A 20,058-nucleotide genomic window follows, 5' to 3' on the forward strand; every position below is an offset into this window, starting at 1 on the left:
TGAAATATAAGGAGAAATCAGAATTTTTCTGATTAAACCGTAATTGTAGACAGTTTAGTCTGGTAACATTTTTATTATTATTATTCATATTTTGTGTATTTAACAATACATAACAATGTAACATTGATTATACAGGTTCATATTTTTACAGTGGTTGTTTCTATCCCAAACTCACATTTTGGAACTATTTTAAAGCACTAATGCTGGGTTTTTGTTTCATCTACAAATGGCCAATTATGCCTTTAAAAGATGATGATTCTGCCTTCAGGATCCCAGAGGAAAAGGAATCACAGTCCTACCCCTGCAGTCAAAACAACTTTGCTATCCTAGCGATCAATTCAAGGAGTCCATGACTCCCAGTGGACCTCAAGGTCTAGGAGGAATGTGACCGTGACGACATTTTATCTTGTGACTAACAGGTGATGACAGAAGTTCCCCTGCACCCACACCTTTCTTACTGGCTTACTTCCTCGCTGGAGACTCACAGAGAAGGGTACAAGAGCATACTTCGGAGGTACTAGATGAGTATACTGTAAAAGTGGATATTTTCGCGCGACTAATTTTTCGCGCTTGGCCGTGTCAGAAGACTTTCGCGTGTTTTAAATTCCGCCGAATCAAGACAACAAGTACTGGAACATATGGCATGCAAAAATATTCGCATGCTTTTATTTTCGCGCTAGCTTCTCATTGCGCGAAATGCGCGAAAATTTCAGAACACCGCGAAAATTTCTACTTTTACAGTACTAGTCCAATATTTTGTTATCGTGAAAGAGCGTAATCATACAAGTGTTTTAAAGACAATACCTGCATTTAACAACTCTGAGCAATGCATTTCAGTCTTAGGATCAAAACCAACCAGTCTGGATGTAGTACGTATGCGGATTTACAATCTTAGACTGTGTCTGACAGCAAGGAGCACTATTAAATAATACAAAGGATATCTACTAGAGTTTGAAAAATCAATCCTACAGGGATCATTAAGTATTGTAATAAAAAAGTAAAGGAATTTAAAAATCATATCATACCTATAGCTCCCACAGTAATCACATCCTAACATACTTTTAAAAGTCACATTGCGATATTACTGACCATTACTCACAGATTTTGTTTCTGTTGGGTTTGAAGTCAATGGGAAGAAAGTTTGATCATTTTTGCTCAGTAAATGCCACAGAATGATGCTCTCATGTCTTACATCCTGGTCATGTTCTTGATGAGAAATTTAAGCTGACAAAATTCAGCAGAAGACATTATGATACTTCTGTTTCATATATGCCCTCTTGGAGTGTCATACTGCAAAGAGTAGGCATAAAGTGTCAGAAAAAAATCCTTCTCCCTCTCCGGAATATGTGCAAGGCACCATGTTTTGCCCTGATCTCCCTCCATCAGCACATGAAATGATCCTTCATGCTACCCCTCCCTCTTCCCACAGTCAAGCCCCCTGTCAGCCTGTGCAATGATCCATTAAATTCTGGCAGGTACATCCAGGGTTCTTCCAACTAATTGGACCATCTCCCAAATCAGGAAGACGTCTCTTCTCTCTTCACTTGTCTCCTTTCAAGACGTTTTCTTCCCTCCCTGAATATATACTGGCCCCTGTTAAAATCCCATATTCACTTCTGCTTTAGAAAAAAAACACCATAAAACTTCAGAGGTACACTGTAAAATTTGTAGTTAACATGACATCCAATAGAATTCCCTTTCTCAAGATATGATGACGAATGCTTACTAGTATCCAATATATATTTTTTGGGGACATTTTTATCTCTTTTCCATGTTAACTTAGTAACTGTAGAAAGCAAAATCACAATGCTGTGAGTACTCGTCTAGCACTATCAGAAATGGCTTCCTTTGAGTCTGAAAAATCCATAGTTCTGATGTATCATTCACTTTACACATTCCAACACAATATTTCCCTTTTAATGGCTAGAAAGCACTCAAACTCAACATAATTATTTTGAAATTACAAGGACATCTTTTACTTAAGTATAACAGTCAGTATGGAAACAGTGGGATTCCTGGAAAAAAACAACAACTTTGAGGTAGACTCTTGCTGTGCAATGTGAGCAATTTCTTATCAATATGTGATGGATGTTATGTTGAAGGGGAAGGGGGAGGGCCTGCCATCCCTTCCACATTTATGAGATATATGGAAAGATAGAGTTTTCTGCCCTAATGCTACAGAGACAACTATAACATGTATCATAACTAGTTTTCTACCGTATGTGCCCATCAAAAGGCTGCAAAACTTAATGTAATGTGATGGTCGGATGGATCATCACAAAATCCATACAATGTAGTGAAAATATATAGATCTTCAAATATGAATTTGTCAAATACTAAGCTTTGAATTGATATACAATTTGCCCTACTACAAAACATGGAAAATATTTTTTTTAAATGATTGAAAGTTATAAAACTGTGAAGGTTATATTGCCAAAGTCAGCTTTACGTGCATTTTCCCCCTTTGTAATCTCAAACTTTGTACAGGTAATGCAACGCTGCACACTGGCACTGGTCCGATGGTCCCTGACCAGTAAAAATCACTGTCCAACCAGTAACTTTTTCAGGAATGGACCAGCAAAAGATGGAAAAACTGGGTACCCACTGGTCTGACAGACAGGTTGGACCAGTAGAGAAAAATGGGTCAGTGTGCAGCCCTGGGTAATGTGATAACGCACCACATATAAAGGGAATGAATTTTTCTTCTTGTTGATCTTTGACTGACACAACTGAGAATAAGTTTTTTGTTTTTTATTTCCTACAAGATGCTAAGATAATAATGAATTCAAAGTGGAGCAGGAGTGATAGAATACTCACCGTGGTTATTTCTTGTCCATGGCAAGGATAGACAAAGCTGCAGTCTTTTGAGGTTTTGAAGTTATCCACAAATATCAGATTTTGCATCTCCCCCTGCAAAAGATAAACGTCAAAAATAGATTGAAAGAAACATAAAACATAAGGTTTCACTTTAAAAAAATTAATAGAATTATAGACAAATAAGATATCTACTTCTTTATATGCACTAGCATTAAGCTTAACTTGCTAAGCTTATTCAACACCATTAGTAATACAACCAAACTTGTCCTAGTTGTAGATTAGCACACTGTAATAGCTGCTGCATTTCGCATATCAATAATGTACTGTAAAACGAGGAATCTTCGCGTGCATTTTAATTTCGTGAGAGCCAAGATTCGCGAAATTGAATTTGCACACAAAAGTTCTTGTCTTCACTATATGCATTGAATGTTAGAGGCAACTCGCGAATATTTCATGCCACGAAAAAGGCCGTCGGCTCCAATTCGCTAAAATTTCATGCCTCGAAAATATTGTTTTGCAGTATATCAAAATGTTTGATCTGCATAGAAACAAATGACCTAGTCTTTGATTAAAACATATAAATGCATATCTGTATCGCCAACATACAGGAAGAAACAAAATTTAATTCCTCAGCTGGGACATTCAATAGTTACGTTCACAAGCTTCTCCTAAACTTTACGTTTAGGTCGAAAACTTAACTCTGAACGATTAGCTCGTAGTTTAGCGCTGTGTGGACGCACTTGAAAGTTAGCAATCTTAAAGTTTAGTCGATGATTAGAACCACAGGACATCTTTTAGGTTTTACGCTCTATCCACGAGCTACAGGGGGTTCCCACTTGTAGTTTTGATCTGTGTGGACACAATAATCAATGAGCTTGTGAGTCAGCGTGACCATCACTTCTCATTTGCTTTCGGATCAATCTCCAACTGGGTATTTTGTATGGGCATAAAGTCATAGCGAAGACTCTGCACTTCTGGTATAATCATCAAGTGGGATTAGCTCGTAAGTTGTATCTTGAAGTTTAGGTGCATGCGTGAACCTGCGTCATGAATTCATGAGTGGAGCTAATCATCGACAGTTAAGTTTTCGACCTAAACTTAAAGTTTGGCAACTGCTCGTGAATGTTACTAAACATGTCCACCAGATTGCGTGCTGTATTCAAGGACATTAACCCTCTTCCTGTTATCTGGTGGGGTCTGTGAAAAGTTTGTAAGTTTCCGACAAGTCTACTCGGCAGCTGAGAGGTACATAAATGAGGATGAAAAAGCAGATGATTCATTTTCCTCTAATCACAAGACAATTGATATCTCATTTTCCTCTAATCACAAGAACTAATATCTCATTTTCCTCCCATTACAAGACAATTAATATCTCACTTTCCTATAATTAAAGTCAGCTAGTCCTCTCTACAGTATTCAAAGCTTTGCAAAAGTGATAAGATACATCCATGAAAGTGCAGCAACCAGGGTGACCCAGCCCTCGATTGATATCTTCTGTGACCTCTGATGAAAGAACAAGACAACAAGCTAATCATACGCATTAGCAATTCAGCAGGCAGAGGTAACAATTGACACCAATTGATGACTTTTTTCTCCTTCCATCAAAAATTGTCTACACCTGTTGCGCACTGGTGCAAAAACAGGGGTAAAAGTTTGTTCCAAGATTGACAGTTCTTGATATACACTGATTTTATGATTTGAGGGAAGGAGGCAAGGGAGCAATAGGCACCTGTTCAATATATATTTCCCTGTATACGTCACAAAACTCATGCAATCACACAGACCCCACCCCCAGTAATTTTTATATCTGATTCAATGTAATACATATGAAATATACACAATCACTTTGAGTGTGTTAACAGAATGAACAGAACAATTTTGCAAAACATTTTTTTTTTTTTGGGGGGGGGTCAAAATCTTGTACAAATTAACTATTCAATTATGAAAAATAGCTGGAAAGACTTTCTACAAGTTAGACACAAAATTATCATTAGGCAATGACATGTAACAATAGTGCACAAAAAAAGTCTACAGAATCTGTTATCTAAAAATGTGCAAACACACACACACATACACACACAAGTGGATAGAGCTACTTACTGGGATCAGCTTCTTTGTATTTCACATTATGTTGTAAATTCTACAGTATCAAAGTTGTCTGGATGATGCCTATTTCTGCCTAATATAATAATTTTCTAACTTTATCTAATTCATTTTGTCCTTATTTTATCCTGCACAATTCCATACTGTTGGGCATTGTCTTATCCTGAACTGCTTGATTGTTTTGACCTACAATTTGAAAATCTAATTCTGTTTCATTCATTCATTCATTCATTCATTCATTCATTCATTCATTCATTCATTCATTCATTCATTCACTCATTCATTCATTCATTCATTCATTCATTCATTCATTTCAGTTCTGCATGAATATACATATTTAAAAGAACAAAAACACTGCATCAGAGTGACATTGCTACTTATAAAACACTCCACAGTGAGATTGTTCATAAGCAATCAACAAAATCAGCCTATGTCCTCCAGAGGTTACGATCTATATGCCTGTTGAGAAACCTGCTTGTTTCCACCTCCAGGGCATAATGAGTGATACATGTATACATATGTTACACCAAACTGTGAGACTCTACCTCCCAAACCTAATCAAGTTGACCCTGCCAACTCCAATTGGCCACTGGGATCAGACATGAAACTTTTTTTTTCTCTCTCTCTGCAAAGGACAGTTTTTGAACTTCATATTCCTCTCTCCCCTCTCCCCTCTACTCTCATATCCCCTCTGCTCTCATATCAGACTGACATGATAGTGTGGTTATTCTACTGCTCCGTGAAATCAGAGTACAGCTTGTGTAACATTCTCGAATCCCGATGGAATCCCATTTTCTTTGCTCACTTTTCTACTAATAAATTATTCTCAAAATTGTCAGCTCCTCAGATTTCTCGACTCATGATTCAAATGCAACACTGTAGTCCCTGACTACCTGCAGATAAATCTTACTTTGTTGATAATTTGCCTAAACATTGGAAAAATCACTTTTACCATATAGGGAATGCTATTATAATTTCTTCTTATTATAATTTCTTCTAAAATTATAACTATTTTAATTTCTTCAATTTGCAAGTTGTAAGAATGAAGCCTTAATTTTATTTACATTTTTTTTTATTATTTGAAATTCATTGCATAATAGAATAATGACATTCAATACAAAAACACACCTGTCAATTAACATGCAAATTAAACAAATTGATTCCATTCATGAATAAAAAAATTGAGAAGATTCTACAAAAAATTGCATTCTAATCAGTTTTCTTCAAATGTTCAAATGAAGAAATATTATTATAAATATTAGAAAGGGATGTTTGTGTTACATTTTTTCTTAATCACTAAAAATGAGAAAGGTTCTGAGGCCAGAGTTTGCAAAAGAAAGGAGGCCTAAAACTTTCATCCAAAAAAAAAAAAGTTTACATCAAAATGTGATGGTTTTAAAGAGTCTGTCAGAAGGGACATTTGCCATACATAAAATTCATAGAAACAGCACAACCATTCTTTTATTATACCTCTTACACTGGCCAGAAAAACTACAATCATTCCCCCTTTTTTTGGTGCAGGAAAAAATGGTATATCTCTGAGTTTTTGTGGTGCATATGTGCACCTTACCACTGTTTGCGAGTGGAGGTGGTTGATCAATGTTATTCTCACATAGAGAATAGTGGTGTAGGCAGGCAGGCAGGAGATTCAGAGGGTGGATGTTATGTGAGTAAAAACTGAAATAACACTGGCAAGCCAGGGAGCGAACATTTGGAAAAAAACAACTTGAAGAAGACTGCTGAGCTTCAAAATAAAATTCCCCCTTCAGGAGCATCTTTTGATTCTGTTTTCTTGCTCAAATACCAGCAGTAACCTGTTGCTAAGCAACTTCCAATGAACAAATGGAATGAGCAAAAAACTATGGCTTTGTAGTGGCAGTACAAATGCATATATCATCAGGTCATGTAAGTAAAAAAAAAAATGATTTCCTCTTCTGTCATCAGTTATTAAAGTCCTGGTAGCATCAGAATTCATGAGTGGCCTGATTCATTTGCTGCCTACCAGGGTACATAAAAAAATTTAAAAATATCATGAAAAGTGCCCATCAGCGAATATGTGCATCGTAGCATACGCTCGTTGGTAAAGGTCGACTCCAATTGAGATTCTTTGGATGTGTGTAGGCCTACTTACACAAAGATCAGTGATAGAGCTGTACACAATTCATATCAAAGATTCTCAAATATATCTAAGATTGGCCAGTCTTCCCATCGCATAGTATCCTCATGCTACCAAGTCTTTAACACCATGCAGCCTTCTAGGGGCTGCAAGAGCAGACAAATGCCAGGTGGTTGAATGTGGTCAAACTTCAAGAGCAAGTTGTTTTTCTTGCTTGTAATTGTTCCTCAATCTCGAATGCACTTTATCCACACATGGTACATCAACCCCAGCAGTATAGGGCAATCCAACAGAGCCATCACAAAGGTGGATGCACTTATTTAAGGATAGTAGGGTCGGGGGAGTTAGCGGTAAAAGTATTGAAAAGGAAGCCCCATCCCAAACAATTGATGTGCCAGATTTCATAACTTGCCACAGCCTGCAAGTCTTGGATGGTGGAGTTCATAAGGAACATTCACGACACTGAATTTGTGATATGACTTGAGCTTTTATAAACAATATAAATTTCATAAAAGACATTGAGTGTCTGGATGGCAGACACCGGCAACATTTCACAAGTTTACACCCCTTGATCATCTTATTTTTACCCCTAGCTCTTTTAGCCAACCTCCCCAGCTGCTCCTACTTAAGCCAACGGAGGGTCAAGTGAAGTCAACCACATTACGATCTCGGTGGGAAAAGGACGTTTGGAAATACACAGCTTCCTCAAAACACACAGCTAATGTCTGAGACAGGGCACACTTTCAATCGAAGAGGTGAGGGTGAGATGTATTAATGACATGTTGGTGCAACATGAAGTGAAATACACAAGATGTGAACCAGAATATGCATGTGAAAGTCTGCAGCAAAAACACAGAGATGTGTCCTTCTAGCTCTAACATTAATGGTTGGAATTCTTCTCATTTTCTGTATCAGAATATGCCTGGTGATGACTAATGCACTCTTATTCATTGTAATTGTGATATTTACTTTAAAGGGTGTGTACAGTTCTGGTCGAGGTGTAGATTTAGCTTTTAACATTTTGCGAGATATTCAGAAACCACTCTATAAGATGTCAAAGAGCATGCAGTTCTAAGGGGTATCAAAAGTTTATTCGATGAAAATCGGTTTTGAAATGGCTGAGATATCCCAAAACAAGGTGAAACAAAGAGATCCTAATAAAGTTGGGGCATGTTGCCTTTTATTATTAGCACTTTTTTGGATATCTCAGCCATTTGAAAACCAATTTTCATCAAATAAACGTTGAATCCTTCCTAAAATTACATGCTCTTTCATATTTCATAGGAGGCTTTTCATTATCTCACTTAGGAATGTTCAAAATATGAATCCCTACCTCAATCAGTACTGTACAGTCCCTTTAACTACAGTCATAATTTCTATGCTAACATATGACAAGCTGACACTGTCTGTACAAATGTGCTCACAGGTGGCGTTGCAAATCATCTTCTGAAAATTATCTATCAACTCATCTTCTGAAAATTATCTATAGGCCTACATAGGACATGACGATATGGGTATAACAGAAGGCCCATCACAAGTCAACATAGCGAGAAACATCTTTAAAGTACAACACTGCCATTGTGATCGACCTAGAAAATAACTTTTGTGTAAGTAAAAAATATACATGAGTAAACAATAAACAGTAATGAATGCTGTCAGATAATATATAGGCCTACTACTTTTGAAATAGAATGAGTGTTGATTTCAAATGTGTGAGCCAGCATGTGTAACCAGATAAATGAACTTCGATTCATTCTCTGTTATGCATCAAATACATGCGCCATTATAGTTAAAACTTGAGAATTAATGTCATTTCTCATATCCTTGAATACTCAACAGAACCGATCATATTCACTTTGCCTGAAGGGAAGAAAGTTCTACATCATGGAATCACATCTTTCACATCTCTCACCAAGCCTACTAATGAATAGCATGGACACTTTGTGTCCTATCTCCATTGATTGCATAGCAAATTTACACCGGTATTTTTTCATGGAACCTGCGTTTACAAGCTTCGCTTTTGCGGTTCCATCATATTTCACAAGTTATAGAGAAATGTCTTATGTACATTATGCATGCTGACACACTTTCTGTTCATGACCCGACTTATAACATATTTTGTATCTTGCTTGATTTGTATTCTTTTTTTGGATGTGTTTTGATGTCAAGACAAATATGAAAATAAACGTGCTGGAACTGTAAACTGTGTCTCGAGTGCAAGACCAGTGCAGTTTCAGTTATTCAATATTCAATATTCGAAATGAGACAATATGGGCATTTCACCATCTCCACATATTATCTTGCTACTGACTATGCAATGTGTGGTGGTATTTTTGTCAACTTGCAACACACTTACCCTAAACGGAACATCAGTCTCCATAAAGTTACCGCCAACAACAAAGTTTCCCGCTGTTGACAAGTCTAACCGTGATTGGCCAGCCTTTGTCGGCAGCGATGCGATCTCCTCACAGTCCATGTAGACTCGAATTTGATTCCGATTGACGCCAACCCCTACCTGATGCCATTTATCATCAGCAAATCTTTCCTCCACAAATCTGCCAAGGAAAAAAAAGGAAAGAACTTTCATTTTTATCTTTTAACACATTGATATAAAACCAAATTGTCAATGGAATGTACTGTCAGAGCTAAAACACAACTCATATTTCTTTATTGAAATTATTTCATTTCTGTATGAAATCTATTACTTAAAAGAATATATCGGCAAAAATCAAATCAAATCAAATCAAATCAAATCAAATCAAAATCAAATCGGCAAAAGTTTTTAGGAAAATCAGACAAGAACTAGAAAAATACGCTGAGAGTGCAGACCTTTCCGAACAGCCAATTTCCATATATACACATATGCTGAAAATTGTCCAATTTCCCAATAAACATGCCTTGTGTTTACGTCATCAGCTTTCAGCTGCGCAGTGCCTTACCTGAGCAAAGCACATGCATTTGAACGTGTATCAAAAATCAAATTATGCACTGCTTGAACTCCAAAGTTCATTGACCCTATCTGCGAGGAAAATTTTCCAAGATCAATATCAAAATGAACTCATCTGTTCCATGAGTCATTATCAACTTTTCCTGCAAGTTTCATCCAAATCTATCAACAACTTTTTGAGACATTTTGCAAATAGACAAACAAACAAACAAACGCCGATGAAAACATAACTATATAAACCCTGAAATTGTTTTATATAGAACTCAAAAAAAGTCCAAAATTTTGGACCATTAAAGGAGCATTTTGGAGTATTCATGATCTCATTTTGGGGAGGTGGAAGAGATAAGTTTGTTTCATGTAATATGAATGCATTTGATTGTTTTCATAAATAAGCTTTTCATTACTAATGATAAATAATTTCTACATAATAAAATGATTGCACTATCAGCCCAACAACATTGGATAAAGCTCTTCAACTTTAAATGTACAAGCTACCTAACAATCTTATTTCATGGTCAAGAGCCTGGCTGTGGCTGTATTGCTGTCCAGTCCACGAGAAATAAAGTAAAAAAATAAATAAAAAATCTGGGACGACCTAAAGTGATTGTGACAGCAGCTTGACAGGTAGAAGACTTCCTGACATGGTCAGAGAAAGAGCAAATCCTTTGGAAGTCAAAGCCTGAAACAGATACTTTTGTTTGTTTTCATATCTCACTAACATATTACTGTATATGCCATACATTCAGCAAGTCTACTTTTTTTGAGTGTGCGAGTCAGGATTTCACAACAATTTCACGAGTGGTTAAATTTGCGATTGTTGAATACAGTGCTGTATGGAGAAATGTATGTGCCTATCATATTTTATGTGGGGAGCAGAGTTGATATTTTTGCATGTTTTTAACCTGTTGAGGACGGACTGATTTTGCTATAACACGCATTTCCCGTAGACACTTGCCCGAGTATACTCGGGACGGGTCCTCAACAGGTTAAATTTGCCAATAGCAACTGACTCACAAAATTCACAAAAAAAATAAAAACCTCGTAAAATATTTGTCATATACTGTAATCTGCACATCATTATTCTTGATAAGAACAAACAAAAAAATGAAGCATACTCAGAACAGTGTTTGAAAGATTTGAAGCTAATTTTGTACAGCACTTTAGCATTATCAGTGTTGAATCTACAAGGAGCAAATCAGAAGCTAACAAAATACATGTTTACTTGTTTAAACCACATTGCTTTATTGCATAAGTGCACAAGTCACTTGAAATTCACTTCATACTGGGTTACAAATATCAGAAAACTACCACTGTTTTAGGTTATATAGTGGGAAGACCTGAAAGTTTGCACTATTGTCCAATATTGCCCTCTCTGTTATAATTTACACAAGTGCATCAGATCACCAACAAGGGCATACAGAGCAAACCTGAATGTATGTACATTACAAACAAATTCAACACTTTCATCTTATACCAATAAATAAATTATACATCATGCTCTGATGATGTTTTAGACAATGCAAGTTGTTGCTTTTTACTCTAGCTCTTTTTTTTTTCATTTGTTTTCTGTCTCTCCCCACAGAAGGAATGGCTCCACACACTAACAATAAAATAAAAAACCTGCCCTCCACATTATTGCTTGAACTTGGCATCATCAAAACGTTCACAAACACCTAAAATTGGTTCTTCCGATCATCCAAAATACATCAATGTCAGAGGTTACTCGGCACCTGAGAAAATAAACAGAGGAGTGTAATAATCCCTGCAGGAGGATGAGGAAGAATAAATCATAAATCTGAAATTCATCCCGTCAGTCGCTGCGGTCTACAGTAAAGGTCTATCAGAACCGTGAAATGTGAGATGGACAGCAATGAAATCGGTTTCAATGGCAAGCTTCTTGAATTCTCATCACAGAGAAAAGCCTCAACAACACGGCTCAATAGGCGTTTTCACATCAGCCCGATAAAAATCCAAGCTTGAGATATTTTTCGCGATCGCAAATTACCGCGCTATTTCATTTCCCATTCACATCAGCCAGAACATTATCAAATAGCGCGCTAGTTCGCATTAATTATCCTGCTATTTCGAAAATTTCCCGAGTTGACTCGAGAAATTTTCTCGATCAATTAGCGCGCTAATTTGTATTCATATTATCAAATAGCGCGCTATTTCGTGAGTGGGCTAATTTCCCGAGTCAGTAAATAGCGCGCTATTTCAAAACATCAGGCTGATGTGAAAACGCCTAATGAAAAATATCAGGAAAGTATCAGTAGAATAAAAGTGCAATCATTTCAGATCAACATGACATTTACTGTTCTAGAAGCCTAACAACAATGAAGTCATGACAGCAATGCAGCACCCACTTCCCTTATGCCCCAGTCACATAGACATCCCGGATCACCCCGGACCACCCCGGATCTGATTCGAGGAGAGATCCGTGTTGACGCCGGGAGGCCAACACGGCAACTTTTGGAGGTAAAAAACATCTGGCGTCATCCGGGGATTGCCGTGTTGGCAGAGCAATCCGGGGTGATCCATGTTGCTGCTGTGTAGATGCCATGTTGATCCGTGTAGATGCCGTGTTTGTCCGTGCGTACAGTCATACCAAAATCTCGGATCTCCCCGGATCTCCCCGGACGTCCCCGGATTTCCCCGGATCACCGTGTAGATCCTTGAGCATCCGTGTTTATATGTGACTTGGGCATTAGGAGCCTTCATTAATAGTAATCTTTAAAGGACAAGTCCACCTCCATACACATGTAAGTTGAGTGAATGCAGCAATAAGCCAGTTCGTAATTAGCTCAAGTGCACGTTGGTACAAATGACCTTTCTATTTTCTCAGTTGGTTAGGCACTTCACTCATACTCAAGGCAACATAATGCGTACCGGTAAGTTTGCCCGGCGTAACAATTCTTGGATTCGTGTTAAACAAAAATGATCTTGCATAGCGAGACCAGGTGACCAGAATGGTCCGTCAAACAACCTTCGGGGGAAGCATCCATTTTTTTGTTTTGTATTGAATGCATTAAAACATGTTTATATTCGTATTGCCAAATACCAGGTTTGCTGTCAGGTGAATGTACTTGATGGCAAGTTTCATGTACAAGGATTGCATGAATAATCATTATATAACAGATGCTTATCTCCGTAAATTTAAAAACCATCATGCCTTTTGTCACGAATGACCTTTTTCTGCTCATGCGCAAAGTAAAACTACGAACTGGCTTTAATATATTAGGAGAACACATCAGGGAGAGTTTGAGAAAAATCAGACAATCCGTTCGAAAGTTATGAATCTGCGCAGTCATTGCTGGATGAGAAGACTACTACAGTGTATGATGTCAGATGCATAGAACGATATTAGGAAAATATAAAGAGAATTTCACAAAATTTTTATTTTTTTAAAAAAGTGCTCACTTTCTTGACTTGTCACTGATTTTTGTTTAGGGTAATATTATTCCCCCTGCCTCCTGAAAGAGGCAAGTCAAGTGTTCTAGATTTTATTATGTGAGAAAAGTGAAAATATGTTGAATTTTCTTAATATCTTTCTACACAAGAGACATCACAAGCTGGTAGTCTTCTCATCCAGCGATGGTGGCACTGAGCCTATAAAACTTCGTAACTTTTGAATGGATAGTCCAAGTTTCCTCAAACTCTCACTGATGTGTTCTACTTCATTGCTGCATTCACTCAATTCACATGTATATGAAGGTGGACTTGTCCTTTAATAGCACTCTGTAAAGAGAACTCTTGAAATTGCAACGTTTCAGCAAGAGAAAAACAAAAAATAGTCCAAACAAATCTTTCTCCTTTTCTCACTGCTTTGTGTAAGCAATTTGAGCTGATGTACAACAATAAGGATTCATTCCAGTTTGTACTTAATGAAATATACACGATGGATGATTGAAGATAAACTGTAGGAAGCTTAAATTTGCATACTTTGGTATAAAAAACCTAAATCTAGTACTGAAGCAATACAATTTATGCTAATGTGGTGATCAGAATTGGAAATACTGAAGTGATGGCACAGCAAATGATCATTTTAGTAATTAAAATAACTTCCCTTTAATCTCTGGATTAAACTGCCTCATTATCAACCTGACTGACAGAGACTGGAAATTAGCACAAGCTATATTTCTCTCAAGGCATGTTAAAGGGACTCTCCAGTAATGGTTGAGGTGGGGATTCATGTTTTGAATATTCCTTAGTGAGATAATGAGAAACCTCTTATGAAATATGAAAGAGCATGTAATTATAAGTAGGATTCGAGGTTTATTTGATGAAAATTGGTTTTCAAATGGCTGAGATATCCAAAAAAGTGAAAATAATAAAAGGCGACAGGCCACGACTTTATTAGGATCTCTTTGTTTCACCTTGTTTTTGGATATCTCGGCTATTCCAAAACCGATTTTCATCAAATAAACTTTTGAAACCCCGTAGAATTGCATGCTCTTTGACATCTCATAGAGTGGTTTCTGAATATCTCACAAAACGTTAAAAGCTAAATCCTCACCTCGACCAGAACTGCATACACCCTTTAAGGGTTAAGTTATATGTGCAAATAATTTCCAGACATAGCAGCACCTAGAAAGGACAGAGTTGGAGATAAAGAGGGAGAGAGATAGAGAAGAAATGGAAGGTAGGTGCCTGGAGAATCTTTCAGTGTAAAGACTGACTCTGAGGGGCAGAGGAAGTATAGGTAAAGTTCAATGCCACTGCAGTAAAGAGAAAAGATTCCGAGCTGTAGGTGAGGATCAACAATGGATAACTTCCTGTATAGCAGAACCCTAGCTGTCAGCCATTTCCCTATCTCCTTATCTCCATGGCAGCTAGAAGAGTGCGACAATTTAAAGGGACTGTACAGTACTGGTTGAGGTAGGGATTCATGTTTTGAACATTTCTAAGTGAGATAATGAAAAGCCTCTTATGAAATATGACAGAGCATGTAATTTTAAGAAGGATTCAACGTTTATTTGATGAAAATTGGTTTTCGAATGGCTGAGATATCCAAAAAAGTGCTAATAATAAAAGGCGACATGCCCCAACTTTATTAGTATCTCTTTGTTTCACCTTGTTTTTAGATATCTCAGCCATTTCAAAACCGATTTTCATCGAATAAACTTTTGATACCCCTTAGAACTGCATGCTCTTTGACATCTCATAGAGTGGTTTCTGAATATCTCACAAAACGTTAAAAGCCAAATCTTCACCTCGACCAGAACTGTACACCCTTTAACCCTCTGTGCGCTTTGAGTGCCGACTGGCTCCTGATTGGCACAGAAAACCCTACAGCATTGTACACACTGTCAAAAAACCATGGCACTGAAAGAGTTACTTAATTTAACCTGTACGAACATATACACCACAAAGTATCCATGCATCAACTAGACTCTTCTTCCAGGCACATGAAGAAGTGGTGCCCATCAGATGTCTTTTGCTTCCACATATTTTGACATGTGTGCAGAAGCTACTTACATCAGTATGGATGTTACACTGACTACAACACTTCGTTAAAAATGCCTAGCAAGACAGCAGACTTGCCCCATTTGTATTAGATTCAGCATTTCTATATTCTCTTCATTAATACTACTGCACCACAGAAATTTCTCTAAAGTATATAACACTTCAATTACAGAAGAGCACAAAGGCCTGTGTGTAAAATTCAATAAAAACACCAGTATTGTTTTGAAAACATTTGTGAAACTTTCAAATCTTCCAGAACTCTCTTCTTTGTTTTCTTTGCTCATAATAAAGGCTGAAATATTTCTGCCAAATATACATTTGTCTCGATTCCCCTATATTTAGCAAAAAAAATCATTCAATCATGCATGTCGAGCAGTCTCCTCCACATATTTTTCTTTTTACATCCCTCTCACAAGCATACCTTTGAAATCAAGTCAAGATTGGGCCCAATTAATGAAAAGATTTGCTTACACTAACTGTCAGTGGTCCCCCCCCTCCTGTTCAGATGTTTTCCAACTTTGGCCCAGCCCAGTCTGAGTGACAATGCACTCACATCAGCATGTTGGTCCAACTAATAGTCTAGACCAACACTAGAATGGCCAAATTAAAAAAAGGTTTGAAGTTTCTCACGCTTAACAGCTCACAACATACTTTCATACAACATGGAAACAAACGAAAACAAATGCTGTGCCGTGAAATAAATAATACAAGCACGAGAGAAAAGTATTAACATTGTCATGGCAACCATTTTAACCTCTCTGGGGAGAATGTCCCCTGAAAGAAAGAACAAAAAATTGATCCAAAAGCCAACAACCTGTCAACCCTGAAAAGCCATCAACACACGTCTCCTTAGGAACTGCAGTGGCACTTCACACCCCCCCCCCCCCCCCCACCTATTTAGTAATGGGAGGATCTACTGGATGATAGATAGACTTCTACCTTGAGACAAGACAAGGACACGTGTCTCCAGCAGGTTGTCTAAGCCTGGGATGACTCATTTCACCAAGAACGAGAAAGTTGCTGAAAAACATGACTCTACATTTTCTTTTAAATGGCATTTTAAGGTTGGTACTGTTTGTCACATTTCACTTTATTCATGCCTTTCATGGACACCCATGCTTATACTTGCTGAGCTAGACTGCAGACTGCAGACAGTTAAGAGAAGGACGAGATATGCATGTCTACAGTGGTGGATCCAAGGGGGGAGTGCATTGGGCACGCCCCTCTTTATTTTCTGTTAAAACAAAAGAAATAACAAAAAAAATGGGGAAGGGGTGCATGCAACCCCCGCCCCCCCTTCAATTTTGTAAAGGCGCCCCCTCTTTACGGAATTCCTGGATCTGCCCCTGTGTCTATGTCTCACACAGCAAGTATATACTTTGGATAGTTTGTATTACATGTTGCGTATACTTGGTGCAGAAACTTACAGATATTGCCTACTGATTTTCTTTCTTTTCTCTTTTGTTTTCATACAGCTCCTGTTCGCTGCCTGGCTTGCTGTATTCTATCACCATAGTAAACTGACAAGGCAAACTATGGAGCCCCTGGTTAGGCCCTTCACAAGTGCCCACCATTGCGATGCAATATATATCTTCAATCCAAGTCATTTCAAAGCGTGTGTATGATAACTTGGGGTTGTCTTTCCAAAGCAGTGTAGGATACAGAGTCCTGTTGCACTATATATGAAGAAAAATGAAACCAAACTTGTAACAGATACACACAAATGTTCAATAGTTTGACATGGATGACAAAGACTGTTAAGTTAGGGAAATCTTACACATTATTACCTCCGCCAAGGGGGGAGGTTATGTTTTCGTTACTGTTGGTATGTTCGTTCGTTTGTTCGTTCGTTTGTCCGTATGCAAAATAACTCAAAAAGTAGTTAACGGATTGAGATGAAACTTGCAGAAAACGTTGAGAATGACACAAGTACCAAACGACTAACTTTTGGAAGCGATCCGAGAATTTTGGAGGAATTTATGAAGGATTTTTGATATTTTGGCAGGTAGGGTCAATGAAATTGGGAGTTCAGGCTGCGCGTATTTGAGGTTTGCATGCGCGCACTAAAGTGCGTGCTCTAGTTTCTGCTAGGGCGAGGCGCGCGGTGCAGCTGAGGGTTTATGACGTAACAAAGGCTTCTATATTGGGAAATCGGGTGACTTTCAGCACATAATGCTATAAGTACGTATGGGTAGAAATCACTGATATCTCGATGGAAGAACAAGAGCAGTGCCCCGGCTGTGGAAATGAGCTGCATGCTTGGCGGAGGTCTGCGCTCTCAGAGTGCTTTTCTAGTTTCCAGTCATGTTGTCTTGCATCACATCCAAACAAGTGGAGATCGCTCGTGATCACTTTACTTTATGCAGAAACAAGCAGGAATTTGTCATGTCTCTGTAATTGAAACTGTCTGCCTTTCATATGACATTTTGGCCCTCAAACATTTTCCATGCTCTTACACAGCAACTGAGTGATTCATCAGTGACGAGAAAGTTCTTGGCTCATTTAATGCTAAACAGACATTGCCAAAAAGCACATTTAGTGCAGGACAATCCACTCAATGCCTCTGCACATGAGGCTGTCCCTTTTTGCTACTTCCTTTTGACAGTTCGACATCACAGACATGGCACCTAACTTTTGATTGCCAGTTAAGTACCAGTGTGATTGATTTCAGGCCTGCCTGTCGGGACAATGCACTGACGAAGCAATTATACTGATCAATCTCCTTCCTGCACAATTCTTACAGCCATTCATTGCAAGAAAAAGATTATTAAAAAAAACGCAGCATAACATTGCGGAACAAATTTGTGACAGAGGAAGAGTGAGACACAGTCTACGAACGTGACGAATGCACATAAATCTTGACCAAACTGCTATGCACCACTATAAATCAATGATCTCTCACCAGTGTGTTTATTTGCTTTTGTGACAGAGCAAAAAAAAAAGATAAACATAATATCACATTTTGAAATGAAATCACACTACATGTTCATTTCTCTTCCTATTCAGGCGTTGAAAGTCAACTCAGAGTACAAATGAAAGTCGGCAAGCAAAGTTTTGGCTGAAAGAAATTCATTTCAAAGTCTACTCCGCAGATCTCTTCCTCTTTCCTGTGAAATGGAATACTGCAAAGAATGTTTGAAGCTGCAACCATAATCAGCATCCCATTATTGTAAGATGAAACAAAAAAAACAAAAAAAACAAAAAAATCCTACATTCATTGAAATTAAATCTGAAACACATTCGTGCTTTTAATACACAAAATGGCAACGTGCATACTTCTAATGCCTATTCATTTGTTAGAAAAGCAGGTCCAAAGTAGGAATCCTAGTACCTGTATCTTAGGACAAGATGTCTTTTACCGAGCTACCATGTCCCTCTTTATTCAGGTGTATAGATAGATACCTGGTCACAGGTGATGCTAAACAGGGTACTGTAAACCACAATATTTTCGCGGCATGAAATTTTTGCAAATTGGAGCCGACAGCCGTTTTCACAGCATGACATATTTGCGAGTTGCCTCTAACATTCAATGCATATAGTGTAGACAAAAACTTTCCTGTGCATTTTAATTTCGTGAATCTTGGCTCTCGCGAAATTTGCGAAATAAAAATGCACACGAGCATTCCTCGTTTTACAGTAATAATAATGGAAGGACCCTCTGTCAACCCACTGAAGATGAGCAGATTTCACTATAACACACATTTTGCATAGACACCTACATGAGCATACTCGGGACTAGTCTTAAATGGGTTAAAGCAGTAACACGACTGAAGAGGCTATCCTGGATAAAAGATATGCCTACCATATTCTCTAATGATAATTAGTCATTATAGCCATGTCAACCAACATCTGACAATCCCCCTTTCAAATAACAACAACAACTACATTCACAAACAGATTGAGAGAAGTGAGTTGTGCAACAATTTCTGAATTTCATCGCAAAATGGCCAAGAGCCATTTTTTAACATTTTACAGTAAGTCCATCATCAGATAGAGCAACATAAAACCTTTCAAGTGAAACCTCACTTACCACATAACAAGGAATCTTCTCAAAGTTATGATTAAAAATATCCCCATATTTTCTTGTTATTTTCAATGTTTTTTTCAGCAGCTTTAATTGGAAAATATCTCAAAATAACAAGAATGGAGTTAGTTCGTTCTGCGAGAAAACTCTCCAACTCTGTCTTCTTACCTGTACGACCTCAAGATGTTTATCCTCAGCTGGACCTCAAACAGGGTCAGTCCCATCCGTAGTCTGAGCAGGATGTTGTTGTTACCGTCCACCACAGTCACAATATCACTGAGATCCTCCTGGCCATACTGCATATTAATTAGCACGCTAAAACTCTCTGGGAAGCTGGCAAAACAAGAAAAGACAGGACGGGGAAAAGCAAAACAATACAAGAGGATGTATGCATCAGCAGAGAGAAGAATCAGCAGGTATAAGCCAGCTCGGAGTTTGCTCATGGGCACATTGGTACGAATGACCTTTCTTTTTTTCTCAGTCAGTTTGAGGCACTTCACTCATTTTCAGAACGTAGCTTTATACATAAAAAATTATGGGATTCATCAATCCTGTCCAAACAAAGAATAAACCTGCGTAGACCAGATG

At 37.9% G+C, this 20,058-nt stretch overlaps 1 protein-coding gene across 1 annotated transcript in view; it reads right to left on the minus strand.

Moving 5' to 3' along the window:
- Positions 1-1,188: 1,188 nt before the first annotated feature.
- Positions 1,189-20,058, minus strand: part of LOC139726652 (collagen alpha-1(XI) chain-like) — a 31,795-nt gene continuing 12,925 nt past the window's right edge. Inside the window, exons 3-6 of the mRNA XM_071637640.1 lie at positions 19,639-19,803; positions 9,393-9,591; positions 2,818-2,910; positions 1,189-1,224 (exon numbers count right to left, since the gene is read on the minus strand). Of these exons, the coding sequence (XP_071493741.1) occupies positions 1,189-1,224; positions 2,818-2,910; positions 9,393-9,591; positions 19,639-19,803 (493 nt within the window). The remainder of the gene's footprint in view (positions 1,225-2,817; positions 2,911-9,392; positions 9,592-19,638; positions 19,804-20,058) is intronic.

This window comes from Diadema antillarum, unplaced genomic scaffold, assembly GCF_040938485.1.
Source record: "Diadema antillarum isolate AM-2024a unplaced genomic scaffold, OU_Dant_1.0 seq00000094_RagTag, whole genome shotgun sequence".
NCBI classification, from domain to species: Eukaryota; Metazoa; Echinodermata; class Echinoidea; order Diadematoida; family Diadematidae; genus Diadema; species Diadema antillarum.